The sequence below is a fragment of the Balaenoptera borealis genome, assembly GCF_965194805.1.
Source record: "Balaenoptera borealis genome assembly, chromosome: 20".
In the NCBI taxonomy this organism is placed as follows: Eukaryota; Metazoa; Chordata; class Mammalia; order Artiodactyla; family Balaenopteridae; genus Balaenoptera; species Balaenoptera borealis.
Window position 1 is genome coordinate 25,891,134 of NC_138879.1, and position 22,296 is coordinate 25,913,429.

At 41.5% G+C, this 22,296-nt stretch overlaps 1 protein-coding gene across 2 annotated transcripts; it reads left to right on the forward strand.

Annotated features, from left to right (window-relative positions):
- The first annotated feature begins 366 nt into the window (after positions 1 to 366).
- On the forward strand, positions 367 to 22,051 carry CBX1 (chromobox 1). Of its 2 annotated transcripts, none has more exons than XM_082373237.1 (5): positions 367 to 597; positions 16,100 to 16,273; positions 16,750 to 16,927; positions 17,827 to 17,921; positions 20,535 to 22,051. In XM_082373237.1, the coding sequence occupies exons 2-5, from the start codon at positions 16,134 to 16,136 to the stop codon at positions 20,677 to 20,679; spliced, it is 558 nt and encodes a 185-aa protein (XP_082229363.1). In that variant the 5' UTR covers positions 367 to 597; positions 16,100 to 16,133; the 3' UTR covers positions 20,680 to 22,051. The 2 variants fall into 2 exon arrangements, with proteins under 2 accessions (XP_082229363.1, XP_082229362.1); XM_082373236.1 differs by having other exon boundaries at positions 368 to 597; positions 16,097 to 16,273.
- The last annotated feature ends 245 nt before the right edge of the window (positions 22,052 to 22,296 follow it).

Genomic DNA, 22,296 nt, shown 5'->3' on the forward strand with positions numbered 1-22,296 from the left:
CCTAACCTAGCCTAAGGGGTCAGGGAAGTCCTCGAAAGGGAAGTACTGTAATCTCAACGCCGAGAAGTAGGAGCCTTACAGAGATCTGGTGAGAAACCTGTTATAAGATTCAAAATTTTCAAGGATGTGAACTGTCCAGAAGTGGTTGATTTTTCACACCAAGCATGAGACTCGCTTGTAAAACCACACGTTTTAATTTTCTAGGTTGCAGCTTCTTAAACTGCAGACGCTTCGGCGGCACTAGCTATTGAAGAACTAAGTAAAACTCGAAACCCTCGCAAACTGTGCGTGGCACCGTGGAAGGCGCGCAGCACTTCGGGTCTTGTAGTCTGGGACGGACTCCGAGTCCCACAGCGCTGTGCGGCGGGTCGTCGCGCCTGCGCGATGCGGCCGGCGGGCAGCGCAGAGTGCGAGGCTCTTTTGTTCGGCTGAGGGGAGGGCTGTTGGCCGGGGCCTGCGGTACGCCGCTTCAGTGAGGGGCTCAACCGCGGTCAACCGGCGTGTTGCTTTTCTGGTCGCCACTCCCCTGGCCGGCCCGACAAGACGCGCCAGTAGCGCGGCACCGATTCCTCTCGGGCTCGTGGGCGCTGCTCTGAGGTGAAGAGCCGCTAGAGGCGGGGAAGCGGGGGGGAGGCGCGCGGCGGCGGCGGCGGCGGCGGCGGCGGGAGCCCTGGATGAGGGGCCGCGCGCTCGCGGCGGAGGTCGGGAGCGGGGAGCGCGCCCGACTCCCGCGCCCTTCCCGCGCCGAGCCCTCCGCCGGGCTCAGTGGGTAGGACGACTGGCGCGAGAAGGATGGAGAGGGCGGGGCGGCGTCTCCTGAGCCAGAAATTGAAGTGATTCTGGGTGGGCCGAGCACTTGCGGGTCGCTCTTCGGGCCTGGGTAGACCAAGACAATGCTCCTTGGCTTGGGTGGGCGGCTGCGGGATTGGGTTGGAGAGAAAACACTGGGTAAATTGGGAAGGGGACGGACGGGGCAGCCTGGATGCTTGGACAAGCGTAGGGAGGGTTGACGACTGCGAGACCCGAGGTTTAGAAATGTAACCTGAGAATATTGGGTCCAGCCGGGGCTGCCAGAGGAATTCCGCTTGCAGGGCTGGGGAACGGTAACTTCGAGGAAATTGTAAGGGTGGGCCGGGCGGCCCAGAGTGTGCTACTGGGGGAAGAGATCTGTTGAATAAATCGAGGAAGGGGCTAGGAGGAGGGGTAGTATTTGCCTAGCTTGGCTCGGGTTGGGGGCGAGGGGGTGGCGGGGAGAAGCTGTCAGGGCAAGTGGGGCGGAGGTCCCGAGAGCATTTTCTGTGAGGTGTGAAGAAGAAAAGGGGGAAATTGGCCACCCCTTGCTTCCTGGTTGATCGGCAATAAGAATAATGTGTGAAGAAAAGATGGAACACACTTTCTTCTCTTTTCCAGGTTTTCTACTACCTTCACTCCTTGATTCCTTTAGGGAGTTAAAAAGTCCAAGTGCAGCTCTTGCTTTGATTCATAATTAGTTCCATAAGTTTTTATCTGAGATTGTTGCTGGTCACAATTTCACTGCGGTGAAATTGTAGAAATGTGTAGATGAGTTCATATTTAAGGAATGAAGTTAACTTAGTGAGAGATTATGAGACGGTGTGGGAGGTTGAGAGAGAAAGTGGAAAAGTTCATGAGATTGTGAGTTTTCTTTTTTCCTTGGGCTCTTAAGTTTTTTAGCCAGCTTGTCCTTGCTGGAAAATTTGAATACGAAGGGAGCAGTACTTTACCCCTTTTCCAAAACTTCAGATGAAGATTTTTCATGGATTGTTGCTATATTCAGACATGTATTGGTTGAGCTCAATTGAGGTGGAATTTACAAAAAGATCAGTTATACTAGAACCTCTGGCCAGGGGTAAGCTATCCTCCTCAAATGTGTTAAGAATCAGGTCACCATTTTGAAATTGTTCTAAAAGGTCCAGCGTTTTGGAATGGATGCAGGAATACAATTGGGAAATTAGTGCCTGTGTTCCAAGGTGCTTACAGATATTTACATGGAAAGTGATATGACTGAATGGTGCAGTGTTGGAATCGGCCACACCTTAATAAAGCTTCAAGGCAGTTCAGAATCTTCAGTCATTTCCAGTTTTCCCTCTGGTGCCATTTTCTTCATTGGCTGCTGTAACCTAAATTGTTTTTCACTAAAAATGTAAATATTGTGTAGCTTGGTGCTTCTAGCTTCTTGATTAAAGGAGACCAAGTAAGGGTACCCTATCCTTCTGCATTTTGACTACAGGATACTAATATTTTTATAATCATCTAAAGAAAGGAAGCAACCATTATATCTTCTGGTGCCCATTTTAGAGACTAGGAAAATGTTTCTTTTTGAATTCACACCACTTAAAGAGAATTGATGCATTTTTGTCATTTTGTAGTAGTTTATCCATTGAAATCTTCCTTTTTCATATACTGTCTCTCGTGGTATAACAGATTTTGCATTAGATTTGATGGCTTTTTTGCATCATAGGTTATTTCGCTGAAGAGTTTTTGGAATAAGATGCTAATGGCTAGTTTATGGCCTATATAAGATGGGGCCGTGCCTCTTGTTCATTCAAGTGTCTGACACATAGTTGACCATTCATATTGTTGAATGAATGGATAGGGCTTTGAGATCTTTTCTGAGAATCCCGTATTAGTAGAATGACCTGATGTGCATTTATGTAATCAATTTGCCTGTTTTTATTCTATGACATTAGGCAGAGTAAAACTGTTGCCCTTGGCATGCTTGTCTTAGCCTATGTTTTTAATATACTCACCCTGGTATTAAATACAGAAAAGCTATGCAGATTGTGCAAGTGGCAGTTTTAAATACCTTAGGCAAGTACTAGGAGAGGACCCAGGTTCTGGGTTTAAACAGCAAGCTATATAGTACTTTGAATATTTTCTGTTATATAAGTACGTTGAAAAATCATTTGTGTCCTTTGTATAGAGTTAATAAGTATTTCTCAATGGTGATGTCTACTGAAAAATTGAATAGCCTTTCCAAGGTTAATTGGAGAAGTTGTTTGAATGAGGACAGAATTCTGATCCTGTAAGTATTTGAATAACTTGTTAAATCTTTCCTGCCTTTTAAGCTTTTATGATTTACTGACCAAAAGGGGGCAGCCTAATTTGTCTGTGAAATTGTGCCTTTCTTTAATAATAGCTAACACACTGAGGGCCTAACAGAACTATGGTATTTGAGAAGTTAGCGTCAGTACTCTGGTTTTGTTTTGTTGTCTGTGAATGCTTTGGTCTCTGCTCTTATTCTGGTCTTGCTTTTTAATCACTTTTATTTCATTTTAAACTAAAATATTTGCATCAGGTATCACTGTGTTCTACTAATATTTACAGATCCCTATGGCCTCTAAACCCAAGCTATATCTATAATTTCATTTCTATCAGCACCATGAAAAGGAGTTAGCCAAGCTTCTGGACACGTCTCAGATAAAATTCTAATTTTATTCACACACTGGTATTCTAGTCCTAGATCCTGGAATTTGAGGACCGGGATTTCTTTAAAAATGAAACTCCTGCCCACCGGGTATGTGGCACAAGTTCTTGTTTTCTGCTCAGTAAAGTTTTCCATCTGGAAAGCATTTGCCTCACAAACAGCCACAGCTAACAAACTAAAAGCAGTTTAGAAACATGAGTTAGGAGGACTACAAACTGAATATACTACACATGCCTTCACCTGCCTTTTGATGACTGGTATGTAGTTGCTAATGCTCAGCAAGGATACTTACTTCTTTGCAGATCCGATTTATTTGCTCATCATTCCCTAAAAAGCTGACAGCTTTGGACTTCTGTTCCCTGGTTATCTGAATCTGAGACATACATTCTTATTGCCCATATAGGGTTCAACAGCTTACACTGGGTCCAGACCTACCTTTGAGTGTCTGAGTAAAAATAGAAATAAAATGCTTTGGGAGCCACAAGAAAAAGAGAAATAATATTTAGCTAAGTTGGGTAGGCATCATGGAAGAAGTAGCATTTGAGCTAGCTCTTGAAGGAGGGGTAGGATTTTGACTACTAGTCTTGGACAGGAGCACACTTCTTAATAATGAACAAATCCATGCATGGAGGAAATGTGCAGGATATGTTCAGGTTGTACTTTTCTGTTTTGACAGGAGAATAGGTTTTGTGAGGGAAGTAGGAGTATGGAATGGTTGGATCTAAAGGGTGTTAGATGTAAATTGTGGAGTTTGGCCTTTCTTTTAAGGAAGGAGGAGGAGACTTTGTAGAAAATTTTTTAGCAGTTACCTGCCACTTTCCTATTCTGTGTACTCCCACCCAAACTGGTTTACACACTGTCTACCTCCGTTGCTTTTGTTAGCAATAGTTCCTTGGGCTAAATCGCCTCCCTCCAGTCCAGTTTTTCAAATGCTATTGGAACCTTGCCTCAATCCCAGCTTTTCAAAACCTTTCTAATCACCCTAGCCATTTATTCTTCCAAGCCCTGGTAGTGCTTTGGTGGCTACTTCTTCTTGCTTACATTTCTTTTGCTAATTACTACATACTCCTGTCATTTCTTCTATTGAAATGAACTTCACTTGCATTTGTACCTTTTTGGTATGTTTTTAATCGTACAGTCCTGGCTCTGTGTCTTACCCTTGAGGGGGGGACTTGGGGAATTTTTCTTTGCTTCGGTAAGCCTTAGTTTCCTCGTTTGTGAAATGGGCTTAATAGAGATGTCGTGAGCATTGAATTAAGTGCCTTTCTATGCATTAAGTGTTAAGTATTCAGTAAAATTTATTATGTTATTACTAGTCCTTGTGGGATTTTCAAAAGCCTGTACTTCCTGTGAGTCTGCATATGCTGCTAGCCTGGCCAAACAGTTCCATTTGCCTGGGTCTGAGGGGGTTCCACATCCTGCGATGTGGAACTTTCAGAAGCTTTCAGTGCTTTAGCTGGGATGAATTGGTCACCCTTTATTCCACCCAGGCTCTTAGTAAATCCTTATTGATTTGATTTGGTTTTTTAATAGATGGTAATTAAAAACTAGTAGAGCTGTAGTTATAAACTTTTATAGCCATTAACTGACTAGGTGTTAAACCTAAGCTGGAGGCAAAAGATGGGTAAGGAAAACAAGGAATGGAAAAAGGAGCTAGATGAAGGAATGAAGTGGGGAGTGAAATGCACGGTAATTATCATCTGGTCCTTGTCTGCTGCTCCCGCAATATAGCTCTTTCTACCTGGCCACACTTCTGTTCTTCAGATATAGCAAGCTCTTCTCACCCTAGGACTTTGAACCCACTATTCTTTAAATTTGGTATGTTTTTTTGATTTTTGCCGAGTTGTCTCCTTGACATTTGGGTCTCTGTTTAAATGTCACTTAATCTGAAGATATTTTCTTTTTTTTTTTTTTAATTTATTTATTTGGTTGTGCCGGGTCTTATTTATTTATTTTTATATATTTTTTTTAAATTTTTGGCTGTGTTGGGTCTTCGTTTCTGTGCGAGGGCTTTCTCTAGTTGCGGCAAGCGGGGGCCACTCTTCATCGCGGTGCGCGGGCCTCTTCACTATCGCGGCCTCTCCTGTTGCGGAGCACAGGCTCCAGACGCGCAGGCTCAGTAGTTGTGGCTCACGGGCCTAGTTGCTCTGCCGCATGTGGGATCTTCCCAGACCAGGGCTCGAACCCGTGTCCCCTGCATTAGCAGGCAGATTCTCAACCACTGCGCCACCAGGGAAGCCCCTGAAGATATTTTCTTTATAGCATTTATCACTAATGTTTTCTTCTTGTCTGTGCCCTACTCTGCACACGCATGCATGCATGCATACACTCCCACTCATGCTGACTCATTTGTCCACATTAGAATATAAACTCTAAGAGACCAGGGATTTTGTCTGTCTTGTTCACCCTATTTGTCTAGTGTCTCACACATAATAGGCACCCAATAGATAACTGTTAAATGAATGAATACTGTAGGAGCATGTTCACAGGAAGAGTTAACCTAAACCTAATCTGGGGCTTCAGGGAAGCTTCTGATGATGACATTTTTTTAGCTAAGGGAATTGGTCAAGTGAAGAATGGAGCAAAGGGCAAGGTAATTGTGATTGATAGGGTTAGGTGCAGTGGTCTTGAGCTCAAATGCCCACAGATAATGGTATGAAGAGGTCTGCATTTTTACATCAGTGGCTAGTATTGAGAATGAATTGGGTTGGGAGTTATCCAGGCAAGAGATGGTGGTTGCTTGGAATAGGATGGTAGTAGTGGGACTAGACAAATGTATAAATTAGAAGATATTTAAGATATAAAATCAACAGGATTTAGTAAGAGACTAGATATGGAGTTTGAGTGGAGAGAAGTCAAAAATGTCATAATTTTGTCTTGAACTCAGTAAAAGCTATATGAATTCTTAGAAAGACCATTCATTTAATTGGGTGATTGGCCTTTTTTAAAAGTATATCTGTAAAATTAGAGCCTGAAATCACAACCTCTGAAGTTTGTTACAGAACTTTACTGTGTGAATCATTAAAACTGACTTTTGGTATTTATGTAGTTCTTCAGATATCTTAAAATTCCTTTTGTAAATAATTCTGTTGAAATTTTCCATTGTTTGTATCCAGAATTTACTTCCTTTTTCTCACCTATCTTATCTGTCTTCATAGGAACATAGATTCCTATTGCCATTTAACTACAAAGGCTTTCTTACTTTGTTTTGCTGCCTGGGTGAGATAAAAGAAAGAACATAAGAAATTCCTACACTTTAGGTATATGAAATGTGATTTCTCCGTTTCTGGCAGCTCTTCTATCTCAGTCTTCCAGAAATGAGATCTTGGTTTCTGTTTTATAATTATTGGTCATTCATACCAGTCCGACCTGGGTCCTTCTTGAGTGTGTTCTGGAGCTGCTCTGCTGTTTTGAAAAACCTAGCCAGGGGACTTCCCTGGTGGCACAGTGGTTAAGAATCCACTTGCCAATGCAGGGGACACGGGTTCGATCCCTGGTCCAGGAAGATCCCACATGCCACGGAGCAACTAAGCCCGTGCTCCACAACTACTAAGCCTGCGTGCTGCAACTACTGAATCCTGTGCGCCTAGAGCCCGTGCCCCACAACAAGAGAAGCCATCGCAATGAGAAGCCCACGCACCGCAAGGAGGAGTAGCCCCCGCTCGCCACAACTAGAGAAAGTCTGTGTGCAGCAACGAAGACCCAACAGCCAAAATAAATTTAAAAAAGAAAGAAAGAAAGAAAAACCTAGCCATGAATTTCAGCCATATACATAGAACAAAAATGGTATTTTCTCACTGAGTTCCTAATGCACTGGATTTCAGAGAGTTATCCTTACCCTTAAAGCAGTAAATAATCTAATGAAGTAGGACATATATGCAAATATGTAAATAGATAATGAATGCCAGAAGGTCATAAAAGCTCACCTCAAAGGAATTCCATGAGAGTTGTTACACCTATTTTACAGATGAGAAAACTGAGTTATGCAGTAAATATATATAACTACCTATAAGCATAAAGTTTTGAGAGGTCAAGGACAGCAAAGATATCATGCTTCTGGTGCTCATACTAGCTTTCTTCTGGTGAAAGGAACTGTGAGGACCCTTCAGGTAGTGCTCTTCCAGGTTCATTGCTAGTACAAAAAAGGTCTAGAGTGAATGATGTTGAATGTGATGTAGAGGTTTTGTTTTCAGGAACATCAGTTATTACTGTTCAGCCTTATTCTAAATTTTTATGGAGAAAGTAAAACGTTCACTTACCTTTTAGCTAACTATGAGAATTGATTTATGTCTGCAATAATGTATGTAATTTCACCTGAGGAATGTAGTTTCTGCCAATCCTCTTATAGCAATGGCTTATATCCAAGGAGTGCATCAGATCGCCTAAGGAGCTTTTAAAGATGCAGGTGCCATGGTCAAAGCAACAGTGTTTGCAATAATAAAAAATTGGAAACAACCCAAATTTTCATCATTAGGTGGATGGTTAGAGTATGGTATGTCCATACAAGATGGAATACTATGCAGCTTAAGAATGGAGACCTTTATGGAACAATGTCAGAGATGCATTACATTATATTAAAAGGCAGATTATAGAACTATAATATCTATTTTCACATATGTGCATCTGGGTCAGTTTACATATAGAAGAACAGCTTTGACAGGTTTTGAGCCAGGGAACTTTGATTCCCTAATTGAATGTGAATACGTGTATTATATTACAATTAGAAAAACAAAATATTTTTTTAAATAATGCACATACACACACCCTACACTCTGACTCACTGGATCTGGGCATCTGTATTTATAAACTCCGTAGGTGATTCTTATTCTCATGTAGGTGAAAGTTCTCTACTCAAGGTCTGCTTTCCTGTGAATTCTTTCTTAGTACAGATGGTCATCTCACCAGACCAGCATTCTAAATGTTTCACCTTAGTGTTTACCTAAAAAGGCCTACTGGTTTGTTTCAGAGGTCTGTAGCTGTTACCTTGTCCTCACATCTGGAATTTGACCTTTCAAGCTGGCAAGAAATCAGTATGGAAGTTCTGGGGTAGCCCTTTATAATTCATGTATGTGATGGCAAGCAGGAGCTATGCTCACATTGTCTTCTCAGATCCTTATCATATCCTTTCACTAGGACCAACCACAGGCATACCTTGTTTTATTACACTTCACTTTATTTGAAGATACTGCATTTTTTACAAATTGAAGGTTTGTGGCAACCCTGTGTCGAGTAAGTCTATCAGTGCCATTTTTGCAACATCTGCTCACTTTATGTCTCTGTGTCACGCTTTGGTAATTCTTGCAATACTTCAGACTTTTTCATTACTATTATATTTGTTATAGTGATCTGTAATCAGTGATCTTTGATATTACTATTGTAATTGTTTTTGGGTGCCACAAACCATGCCCATGTAAGATGGCGAAACTTAATCTGCCAGCTCTTCCCCAGTTTCTCTCCCTTTCCTCAGGCCTCCTTATTCCTTGAGATACAACAAATATTGAAATTAGGCCATTTAATAACACTGCAATGGCCTCTAAGTGTTCAAGTGAAAGGAAAAGTTGTCTCTCACTTTAATCAGAATCTAGAAACGATTAAGTTTAATGAGGAAGGCATGTTGAAAACCGAGATAGGCCAAAAGGTAGGCGCTGCTTAGCCAAGTTATGAATGCAAAGGAAAAGTTTTTAAAGGAAATTAAAAGTGCTACTCCGGTGAACACATAAATGATAAGAAAACAAAACAGCCTTCTTGCTCATATGTAGAAAGTTTTAATGGCCTGGATAGAAGATTAAACCGGTCACAACGTTCCCTTAAGGCAAAGTCTAATCCAGAGAAAGCCCTAACTCTCTTCAGTTCTGTGAAAGCCAAAAGAGGTAAGGTAGCTGCAGAAAAGTTTGAAGCCAGCAGAGGTTGGTTCATAAGATTTAAGGAAGGAAGCCATCTCCATAACATAAAAGTGCAAAGTGAAGCAGCAAGTGCTGATGTAGAAGCTACAGTAAGTTATCCAGAAGATCCAGCTAAAATAATGAAGTTGGCTACAGTAAACGACAGATTTTTAGTGTAGACGAAGCAGCTTTCTATTGGAAGAAGATGCCATCTAGGACTTTGTCATAGCTAGAGAGGAGAAGTCAATGCCTGGCTTCAAAGGACAGGCTGACTCTCTTGTTAGGGGCTAATGCAGCTGGTGACTTTAAGTTGAAGCCAGTGCTCATTTACCATTCCAGAAATCTTAGGGCCCTTAAAATCTACTAAATCTACTCTGACTGTGTTCTGTAAATGGAACAACAAAGCCTGGATGACAGCACATCTGTTTACAACATAGTTTACAGCATGGTCTCCAAGCTCCTTTTTTGGGCTTAGCAACGTGTGGTCCTTTTTTTCCAGACTGTTCTGTTTTCCAGTTTCAGACAAAAACTCTCTTCAGCTTTTTCTATTGCCCAATGCATCTCCTTAACAATAACTTATCATTTTAAATCTTAACTTATTTCACATGGAAATACTAATACTTGGTGTGAAAAGGGCTGCTGCACACAATAAAGTTATATTATTTTACGCCCACCGTTGAGACCTACTGCTTAGAAAAAAAGATTCCTTTCAAAATATTACTGCTTATTGACAACATTCGGTCACCAAGAGCTCTGATGGAGATGTACAAGGTTAATGTTGTTTTCATGCCTGCAAACACAGCATCATTCTGCAGCCCGTGGATCAAGGAGTCATTTTGACTTTCAAGTCTTATTATTTAAGAAATACATTTGTAAGGCTATAGCTGCCATAGATAGTGATTCCTCTGATGGATCTGGGCAAAGTAAATTGAAAACCTTCTGGAAAGGATTCACCATTGTAGATGCCATTAAGAACATTCGTGATTCATCGGAAGAGGTCAAAATATCAACACCAACAGGAGTTTGGAAGAAGTTAATTCCCAGCCCTCGTGGATGACTTTGAGGGGTTCAAGACTTCAGTGAAGGAAATAGACATGTGATGGAAATAGCAAGAGAACTAGAATTAGAAGCGCAGTATGAAGAGTGACTGAATTGCTGCAATCTCATAATAAAACTTCAACAGGTGTGTTGCTTCTTATGGTTGAGCCAAAAAAGTGGTTTCTTGAGACAGAATCTACTCTTGGTGGAGATGCTATGAAGGCTGTTGAAATGACAACAAAGGATATAGAATATTATACAAACTCATTTGGTAAAGCAGCAGCAGGGTTTGAGAGGACTGACTCCAATTCTGAAAGAAGTTATGTGGGTAAAAGGTTATCAAACAGCATGAATCTTACAGAGAAATCAGTTCGTGAAAGGAAGAGTCAGTGTGGAGAACTTCATTGTTGTCTTATTTTAGTTAACTCACAGCTACCCCATCTTTCAGAACGCACCACCCTAATCATTCTGCAGCCATCAACATCAGGGCAAGACCCTTCCTTCATTAGCAAAAAGGTTATGACTTGCTGAAAGTTCAGATGTTGGTTAGCATTTTTCGCAGTATTCTTTAAGGTATGTATATTGGTTTTTTAGACATAATTCTATTATTGCTTAGTAGACTACAATATAGTGTAAACTTTTATATGCACTGGGAAACCAGAAAATTTGTGAGACTTGTTTTATTGCAGGGGTCTGGAGGTATGCCTGTATTCAAAAACAGAATGCCTAATCCTGTGTCTGATACTTCACTGCCTCTGCCTGCAAGTAGCATTGTTCCTCCATTCCATTTTCTAGCTCCTAACTGTAGGAGTGGAGGAGGTAACCAGGAGAATTGCAACTGTGCTCTTTTTTTCTCTTAAAAGAACTATGAGTTCATGACTCTTGCTTCAGATTTACACTATTTCTGGATTTATTGGGACACTGTAGAAGAATTTGGGGTTCTTAAAATTCGCATTTTCTCAGTAGTTCTCTGTAGCCTACTTGCTAGGCTACAAAAATTCAAAACTTCTGCACCATCTAGCACTTGTCAATTTAAAAGACTGAGAGGACTGCTGGGCCCTAAAAACCAAAGCTTTGTCACTGCCTGCTGATTTAATTAACAGTGTATACCTTCCATATTCCAGTAACCAATGAAAAACCATTGGTTTTTAAACACCTATACATATTCCAAGGTCTTTTTTGAAAGAAAATCATTATCCGTCACTTCCTTATTTACTGATGACAAATTGTAGAGAGGACTAAAGTCAGACCTTTCAGTCCTTTCCTCGTACAGGCTGGAGGGAAATTTCCCCTGTAAGTGTGTAGCTAGCTCGTAGTTCTGTGTGTGCAACAGGGCCATTAGCCCAGCCCTGCTGGGAGATGTCCATACTGAAGTGCTGTATTTTTTGTTAATTGTGTGACCTTAGAAGATTTATTTCATGTAAATCTATTGTGTTATCTCTGAGGTGTCAATAACATCTGAATAGCTTATTTTATAGGATTGTTTCAAAGATCAAATGAGATAACATGGTAGCACTTTGTAAACTGTAAAGTGCAATACAAATGTAACGTATTATTTTTCTAGGCATCTTAAAATGTGGCAGACCCGGTAAATATTTAGGTAAAAATTGTAGCAGCTTAACTAGGTTAAGGTTTTTTTGTCTGAAACATCCTGATGAGCCTTAAGAAGACTGGTTTTTGTTTTTTTTGTTTTTTTTTTGGCTGCATTGGGTCTTCGTTGCTGTGTGCAGGCTTCCTCTAGTTGCAGTGAGTGGGGCTACTCTTTGTTGCGGTGCGCAGGCTTCTCATTGCGGTGGCTTCTCTTGTTGTGGAGCACGGGCTCTAGGCATGCGGGCTTCAGTAGTTGTGGTGCACAGGCTTATCTGCTCCGCGGCATGTGGGATCTTCCCGGACCTGGGCTCGAACCCGTATCCCCTGCCTTGGCAGGCGGATTCTTAACCACTGCACCACCAGGGAAGCCCCCTTAAGAAGACTTGTCCAAGGATTCTTTTTTAATCTATTTATTTATTTATTTAGGCTGCGCTGGGTCTTCGTTGCGGTGCAAGGGCTTCTCTAGTTGTGGCGCGTAGGCTCAGTAGTTGTGGCGCATGGGATTCATTGCGGTATGTGGGATCTTAGTTCCCCGACGAGGTATCAAACCCAGGCCCCCTGCATAGGGAGCGCGGAGTCTTAACCACTGGGCCACCAGGGAAGTCCCTAAGATTTCTGAGTTAATTTAGAACTGTTCGCTCTTGTGTACATCTTGTGATGTTCTAGTATATATCTTGACTCTTTGTTCAATGATTATGGCACTTTTTATGCCATAATTTGGTTGCCAGGATATTTAGGGAGAGTGGCAAATAGCATTGACTAAAGGCATTTTTCCATTGTGCTACTACGCTGATCTGAGTTACTTTGAATATCCTTGCCAAGCAATTCCAGTTGAAAGCCCTCCTTCCAGATGTCACTGCTAGTATTAGGAGATTGCCATATTCAGGGAGAGGTGGTCTCTCTTGAAATAATCGATTTGGAAACTATATGCAAATAATTGGCCTGTCATATTTAAGGGAGCTCTTGGCTTGTCTGAAGGTGCTATCAATAGATTCTATAGGAAGAGTGGGTTGTGTATTTAATCCACTTCTCTACTGATTTTGACAAATGGTTTATTCAGGACCCCAGAGAAGTACCTATAAATAAGGAAAAAACTCACACTGGGAAGCCTGGCTGAGAGTCTCCAACATAAAGAGAATCCAATCCCTGGAGATAAATACTGGGATGAGCCAGTTAAGAAAACTCAAGAGAGAAATGGAAGTGTGTTTTCTACATTCTTCAGTTCTCATTTGAGTTGCTTTTAGGACAATGAATTTAAGTGAGTAAAGATGAAAATCAAACGGTCTCACTCTAGATTTCCCTATTTGGGGGTTTTCTTTACCTAACCTAAAGGATTATATTCTTATGCTATGACTCCTTCTCCTTGAGGCCATGCTAACGATAAAGGGAGGGAAGGCCTGCAGTAGCTAGAGATGAGCTAGAAGCTGTCCCTACCTTTTTGTTTTGTAGTAACAGGGTCAGATGGGCAGGATTCAGTATTATTTCTTTTTGTAAGACAAATATAGCTATTAATGTAGACAACACAGAGCCTTCAATATCTCTGAATTCTGAAGCCGGAGTGATAGACTGCCTTTCCTTTACTTTCTTAAATTTAATTACTTGGGAGAGGGGTTATTAGGGGACAGTTACTGGTTTGGGGTTGTCTGTAACCCGTTGTTTTCTTTCTGTCTGTTGAGAAAGGGAGTAGCTTCCAATTTCTGAGTCCAAACTAATGTAGGGAGTTGTGGTACCCTTTGTTATTGAAAGGTGATTGTCAATTTATTTTTCTTTACACATTAACTGATGCATGAATCTTGCTACCCCTTCAACTGACAGTGAAAGGAAGCAAGCAAGGAGTAGCACTTGTTCTTCGGAGCAAACACTACTGCATTTATCCAAAAGAAAAATTAGATTTTTTTTCCTTTCCTTATAAAATAACACTTGTCATGGCAATCAGAATTCTGAAAACCTGAAAGCATCTCCCTCCAGGAAGAAGCAACAGGCTCTGAATCAGAGGCACAATGAAGCTAGCCAATAATTAGCAAAAGGTGACATTCAATACACTGATTAGTCTGTTCAGTAACAAAAAAAGGGAAACTCATGGCACCAAAAGATGGGTTGGGGAGGGAAGGAAAGCAGAATCTTTGGTGTGTAAATGGAGAGGAACAGTCTTAGCGCAGATGTGTGTTTTGAACTGTGTGGACAGGGGCATTGGGTGTTGCCTTAGGCCGCACTGAAAGCATCTCAGAAAACTTTGTGTGTGTGTGTGCCACTCAGCAAAAGTTCAGAATACCTTTAGTGGAAGAGGTATCTATATTTTTTTCTTACCAGACATTAGGTTTCAGGAAGACGGACCATTACTTACTCTCTTAAATCTCCGGTCTCCAGCAATGTCCAGAATTTTCTAGTAGCCAAACAAACGTTTGTTGTTTCAGTAAGTCAGCATTGCTCATATTCAGACATGAGAATATCTCAGAGTATAAACCTAAATAAGCATCTGTAGATACTATAACTGATTCATATTGATGAGCCTGACTTTTATTAAGGGTGTTATATTTCATATAGTCTATAGATGAACTCTTTCTAAAATACGTTCTGTCTACACGTGCCAATTTAAAACTATTTAGAAGAGCCTACTTTCACTGACTCCTTTTCCCAAGGATGCTAGGAATAACCAGTTTAAACCCCAATTAGCATTGCCTTAAATTCAAACATGAAACATGGTAGTAACTACTTTCTTGTCTTCGATCATCTGCCATACTCTTGATTCTTTGTATTTCCTTCTGGGCAGCTGACCTATCAATTTGTAGATTGCAGCCAGTTTTGTAGATCAATTTTGTTGTATAGATATCTTATGGCGCCACCTACTGACACATTTGTAATCATAAGGCTTTATGCTTACCAACAGTCAAGAGTTGTATGAAGGACTGAAGAAAATAGATTTATAGGGGACTGGAATTTTAGCACTGGAAAAACCCTTAGAGGTTACCCAGCCTGATGATATATTTTACAAAAGAATAAATTCAGGTTCTGTTATCTGTGATACCCACCTTTTTCCCCCCACTTATTTCCAAATTCGTTTAGAGAATTCCATGGTCATTCTGGCATTTTTATGAATCCTTCTCAGCCTTAGAAATAAAAAGTAGAATAAAAAGTTCACAAGAAACTTGAGAATTATAAATTAATGGTGGCATTCAGAAAAGACTACATAAAGAACCTTAAGGGGACTCAAAAGAGATTGTTTAACAATGCAGAAGAATTGCTTATATTATATATGCATATACAAAAGGGAAAATTAAACTAGATGTTTAATAAATAGGACAAGCCATTTCCCTTAGTAAAAATCCAAGTCCAATACTGTGATGAAATTGAAAAACATTCAGAGAATTAGAAAGTATGGATCAGAGGATTATATGTATATAGGTTTGATGTATAGACCTTATTTTTAGGAGGATTGCTTTTTTTTCAAATTAATGGTAATATTTTAGATACCGTAAGTAAAGGGGTATTGGGAGCTTTTTTAACTTAGAAAGAATGGGTATAAAAGTTTTAAGTGGATATGCAAGCATAAAGAAGTTTTGCTGTGAGATTAGTTGGGGCTGTTTTAGAAAACTAACTTTCTAGCTGAACATAGAAAACTGTTGGGTATTGAAGATGAATAGGCATAACATTTATTGAAGCAGAATGCACTGTTTTTTTTTTAAGATTTATTTATTACTTATTTATTTTATTATTTTTGGCTGCATTGGGTCTTAGTTGCAGCACGCGGGATCTTCGTTGAGGCATGCGGGCTCTTCGTTGCAGCGCACGGGCTTCTCTCTAGTTCTGGCGTGCGGGTTTTGTCTCTAGTTGTGGCACTCAGGCTCCAGGGCGTGTGGGCTCTGTAGTTTGCGGCACGCAGGCTCTCTAATTGAGGCGCACGAGCTCAGTAGTTGTGGCACGCGGGCTTGGTGGCCCCATGGCATGTGGGATCTTAGTCCCCTGACCAGGGATCGAACCCACGTCCCCTGCATTGGAAGGCAGATTCTTTACCACTGGACCACCAGGGAAGTCCCAAGCGTGCACTATTAAATTCATCTATGATGTCCCTGGTTTTCTTATCCAAATATTCTCCTAAGAAGAGTGTACCCTAATGTCCTTTTTATTTCCTTTATCATTTTAGCAGCGTCACCCTTTATACCAGAAAGCTGGCGGGCACTATGGGGAAAAAACAAAACAAGAAGAAAGTGGAGGAGGTGCTAGAAGAAGAGGAAGAAGAATATGTGGTGGAAAAAGTTCTCGACCGTCGAGTGGTAAAGGGCAAAGTGGAGTACCTCCTAAAGTGGAAGGGGTTCTCAGAGTAAGTTTCATTGACCCAGGAAAATCCATTCATTTGGTCACCAACTATTTCTCAGGAGACTGGTAATGTGCATGACCCAGGGTGCTCTGATGGATACATTGTGACTCAGGCCTGGCGTTCATGGCTTATAGTTTAATTAGGAAAATGACCTACATGTACAAAGTGCTATCATGCAAGACTGATTGCTGATGAGCAGTTTTGTGTGTGGCTTTACACTGATCAAAGTTTGCAAAGAGAGAGTAACTTTCTTTTGAAGGAGGCAGGTTTCTAAGCTTTCAATTTGTACTAAAAAGCCCCCTACCGCCTCCCAAGAAATGTCAACTTTGTCAAGTTCTTGGTCTTGGACAGAATCCAGTTATTTTTTATCATTAACTCCTCTGTTCCAAGGACACCAGCTCTTGTCCTCCTGTGCTTCTCCTTAGTGTGAGTGTGCTAACTTTGAGTGGAAAGTGTGACTCGTGTGCCTCTGGTTTCAGTGAGGACAACACATGGGAGCCAGAAGAAAACCTGGATTGCCCCGACCTCATTGCTGAGTTCCTGCAGTCACAGAAAACAGCACACGAGACAGATAAATCAGAGGGAGGCAAGCGCAAAGCTGATTCTGATTCGGAAGATAAGGGGGAGGAGAGCAAACCAAAGAAGAAGAAAGAAGAGGTAAGGCTCGAAGTAAGAATTTTTACTAGCCTAGAATTCATGCTGCTGTCAAAGAAGCTGAAAGCCAGATAATTTAAGCACTTTTGTCTGCTGCTCCTTAGATCTCAGCAGCTGGCTCTCAATCCTTTTGGAATGTTAGATAGGCTAATGCTTTAAAAATGTTTGAGGGGGTTTCCCTGGTGGCGCAGTGGTTGAGAATCTGCCTGCCAATGCAGGGGACACGGGTTCGAGCCCTGATCTGGGAAGATCCCACATGCCGTGGAGCAACTGGGCCCGTGAGCCACAACTACTGAGCCTGCGCGTCTGGAGCCTGTGCTCCGCAACAAGAGAGGCCGCGATAGTGAGAGGCCCGCGCACCGCGATGAAGAAGAGTGGCCCCCACTTGCCACAACTAGAGAAAGCCCTCACACAGAAACGAAGACCCAACATAGCCAAAAATAAATAAATAAATAAATACGTTTATTTAAAAAAATATATATATTTGAGGGCTCAATCTCATGAAGCCACATAATCTACTCTTATTTTATGTTAGGTTCAAGAACAGTAAGTGCAAGGGAATTCATTCCTGTGAGGAGATGGCTGTCAATGTTTTAATCATTACAGGTTTTAATCTATTCAATACTGTAAAGTAAGGTACCTTTTGAGGGTGAAGAACAGTTGTAAACATTTATTTTGCTTGAGATGTGGGTCCCTTTTTACATATGGGGAAACCTCAAGCACTTCAAAACTTGATGGAATAATCACTTAGAAGGATTCTAAAAGGCTTGTGACTTAGAGCCAAAGATTTGGTGAAATATTGGCAAAAGGGTTTGATTACATTGTCAGAGAAACAGGAGTGGCCCCAGTCCGGAGGACAGTCCCATATAGTTAAAATTGTTCCATCTCTCTGGTTTTTACAGTCAGAAAAGCCACGAGGCTTTGCCCGGGGTTTGGAACCGGAGCGGATTATTGGAGCTACAGACTCCAGTGGAGAACTCATGTTCCTGATGAAATGGTGAGTCTGCCAGTGGCTCTGTGTGGTTGTTTTTTTCTTCTCCACATCTGTTCCATACCAGAGGAAAAGAGCTGGACCTTCAAAATTCCAGTCGCCCAAGTGTGAAATCTTTAAGATGGCATAGTCCTTCGATAGTGACCCTCGGCCTGACTGCCAACCTGGACTCGTGAGTTACAGGTAGGGGCCCTTAGGATTCTCGGATCTTTGCCCATTTTTTTTTAGGAGGTGGGAGACAATCTGGAGTGCAGAGGGTATGGGGAGGAATCACATTTCACTTATGTAAATAAAGGGGGAAAAAAAGAAATGTGATTGAACCACCCTCCCCTTCCACCACCTCCTTAATAAAGATCGGGCTGGCCCCAGGATCAGAAATTCTGTTAACTTCTCAGGGTTAGGAAAGAATTTCTGTAGCTCTTCCTTTGTCCTTGACTGTTAGATCCTTTCCAGTTTGTGCAGATTCTACAATTGCAGTATCTGCCAGCAGGGGTCAGCAAGGCCCCTTTACTATACTAAGCATAGAGAAGCCTGCTTTTTTCCATTATAAGTATAAATACCAGTGGTGGTAGTACTCCATGAAACAGCTTAATGAAAGCAGTTGTCTTGAGAATCTTAAGAACTGTAATTAACCCAAAATTCTCTATAATTTCTCTATTCTCTGTCCAAAAGGAAGGCTTTCTTCCCTTTTTCTTGCTTGTTGGAAGTGCTTGTTCTCCTCCCCCCCAAAGTGGAGCTCAATCATTGTCCTTAAAATATAAATTAGGAGTGAATAATTCTAAGCCTGTGCCAAAGAAGGCAGCATTCTAGGGGCTTTGTCCTTTTGTCAGTCTAGAACCTTCTCGGAAACTCATATCTGTACTAATTCCTCTCCTTTAGAAGGTGGCAGGAGAGGCCTAACTTGAACACTGAAAGCCTATGACACAACCGGCTAAACCTCTATTTTTTTTCCCATGCATTCCCTAGGTGTTTACTGAATCTGACCTTCTTTTAGTTTATTTTTTGCTAGCCTCTAGGAGAAAAGTTCATTTTTAAGGTGCTGCATATGGGGGAAAGGAATTAATACCAGGACTTATTCAATCCAACTAGAATACACTTTCTCTGGCTGCATGTGACCAGTCTGAGTAATGGTAGCACCTCCTTATTGCTTGACACTGTATTCCTTTGGTTCACTCACTAGTGTGTGTAAAGATTATAGCTGAATGTAACTCTGCAAGTTAAGATAAGATGAGATGTTGATTATCAAACCAAGTTTACTTTAAAGTGATTTTCCTGGAGAATGGAGATACTTGTTCATTTCCCAAAGTAGCTATTTTTCTGTGCAGTGAAAAGACTGGACTCTTACTTCAAAGGCTGTTGTTGAGTTGTCAACAAGGGGCAGCCTGCTTCAGGTTCCCATACTGTTATACTCCTTTCCCTCCCATTCTCTTGTCTGTTGTTCAAAAACATACCTTACTGGCTTACTCTTCCCTGGTTCTATGGGGCTGTGTGGCTTTGGTGTACCTGTTGCTGGAGTTCTGGAAGTTTGGGGTAGTGTCTCATCAGAGATCCCATCATATATATCTATCTGCTGCCTGCCCTATGCTATTGCTTCCATCTAGGATGTTCCCAATGACCTGAAAATAGAGCTTACCCCTAAGTCCCTTGTAATATCTATGTGGTTTTCAATTTCTGAGAACATTTTAAAATTCAGAAAAAATAGAGAATTATGTAACAGTTCCTTTATTTTCTACCTCCCAGTTTTGAAGCACCATTTCAAAGCACCTGGGAGTTGTGGCCTATCTGTGTGAGCATGGCATTTGGTAGTGTTAAACAGTATGATTAGGAGTAAGCAAGAAAGTGTCCACCTGCACTGGCTCTGGTCAGTGCCAAATTGGCATTTATTATCCAACATGGTATTAAATCCTATTACCAAGCCAAGATCTTTCCATGGGCTTTTAGCAGCTGGGATATGGCTTTGGAAGAGTATGGTAGCCTCTCTTATTCCCTCAGAGAATCTGAGAGTCATGTTTTTGTATGTGTGTGTGTGGCCTTTCCCAGGGGTTCAGAGTTAGCTTTTGACAAAGATATCTAGAGGGCATTTTCAATGGGAGAAGATCTCCGAGGATATTACTTGACTAAAAGCTGCTAGTAAATGATGCTTACACCATATTATCATCCTTCCCTGGCCTGCTCTTCTGGAATTAATATTTTATTTTATTAATTTATTTTTTATAAATTTTTTTTAAAATTTATTTTTGGCCACGTTGGGTCTTCGTTGCTGCGTGTGGGCTTTCTCTAGTTGTGGTGAGCGGGGGCTACTCTTCGTTGCGGTGTGCGGGCTTCTCATTGTGGTGGCTTCTCTTGTTGCAGAGCACGGGCTCTAGGCGCGTGGGCTTCAGTATTTGTGGCTTGCAGGCTCAGTAGTTGTGGCGCACAGGCTTAGTTGCTCCGCAGCATGTGGGATCTTCCTGGACCAGGGCTCAAACCCATGTCCCCTGCATTGGCAGGCGGATTCTTAACCACAGTGCCACCAGGGAAGCCTGGAATTAATATTTTAAAAGCCCAAGCCCTTGGATGATCCAAGTTAGGAGACCACTAGCACCTGGTCTCAAAGTCTCTTTGTGCTTTGTTCTGCAGGAAAAACTCTGATGAGGCTGACCTGGTCCCTGCCAAGGAAGCCAATGTCAAGTGCCCACAGGTTGTCATATCCTTCTATGAGGAAAGGCTGACGTGGCATTCCTACCCCTCGGAGGATGATGACAAAAAAGATGACAAGAATTAACTGTCCTGAGTACCAGCCCCTGTCACATCTGACTGTGGGTTTCAAGTGGGGAAAGAAGGAGTTCTACTTGTCTTGACACCGTAGAGGGGGCTTGAGAAGATGTCCTTTGAAGAGCCAGTATAGTTTCTGTGCCCTACAGCAGCCCAAGTGCTTTAAAGCCGTTCCATGCTGTATAGTTTGCACACCCATCCCAGTGGAGGGGAAGGAGGGTCAGTGTTTCAAGGCAACCCATTCTGAACTTTGCTGAGAAAAGCAAAGGGCCTTCTATGAAGGACAAAACTTGCAGAATGGGATGTGGGAGAGCAAAAGATACTATAGATCTTCAAAGAGCATCTCCACAACCCACAGCCTTCTTCCCAATAGTGTTAACTCTGCATTTTTACAGCGTAGCATGTATGTAGTTTTTGGCTATTTCTGGTGTATTATTTGGGGTGGGAGGGATGGGGTGGGAAAGAAGGGAGATGGGTTAGGATCATTTTTGTTAAAATTTGGGGCCTGTTGGGGGGAAATGGTGAAAGAAAGGAAAGAACAACTAATGATGATATGGTTCTGTGTCCAGAATATTTCATCCTTTCAAAAAATGTCGTTGGCAACCTAAATGAGGACTGTGAGAGACTGTTTAAAAGCTGTGAATGCCTGAAACTTAGAAGCCAAGGTGTTCCCTGCCTGAGCTTAATGCTGTTCCCAAAAAGCATTAAGCTTTGGTAACTTCTTAACTTCCCAGTTAAGAAGTTACCAAAGCTGCCATTTTGGAGGATGGAAGCTGGTTGAGGAAAAGTCTTTTTGGAGTGTATACACAGGCAGATCATTCTGTCTTAGAGGTGCTAATTCTTGAAATTGACAAGAAGACCCTTTCTTTTCCAATTTTGAAGTTATAAATATCAGCTTCTCCATCCAAGCCACTGGCTGAAGTATTTGGGGAAGGGCAGAGGGTGGTATAGGAGATGGGAGAGTAGGCAAAGACAAGGGCCGGTGCTCTTAGGGTGGAAAACTCTTGGAGCCTCTGTTTTTTGAACTTTGAAACCATTGGTGGCAGGGTTCAGTCACTGACAGCACAAGTTCACTGAGTCACTTCAAGAGTTGAATGATTTCTGAAGCCCTGGTCTCAGGAGAAGATTAAATTTTCATACTGGGGCAGTGGTTCACTTTAAAACAAAACAAATTTTTTTAATCCTAAGAATGAACTAAAACCCAAAATGCTGTCTTGGATCATGAGATCCATCAGTTCTTGACATCATTTAGACCTGCATCTAGAACTCCGTTGTAAAATCTTTTTAGGCATGTGTTAGGTTTCTGTGAAAACTTTTGTTTAAATGTTAAACTTCATACCAACACTGTCAGTTTTTGTCTTAATAAAACTATAGATTTATAATCCTTGATTTTTGTCTTGTCTTGCCAGAAACAGTCCTTGCCTTTTATTATTTTATAGATTGAGCCTCTTTGGGAACAACTTCCACACTTGAATGGTTTTATTTCTTAAATACTGTAGGCTTGAAAATCTAGTGTCTGGTGTGAATCTTTGACACTGAGCATTTATAATTGATACAAAGATTATAAAGATTGTCACATCATTCTGTCTTCATACTGCTCAAAGTTCGTTCAGCACTCTGTGACCCG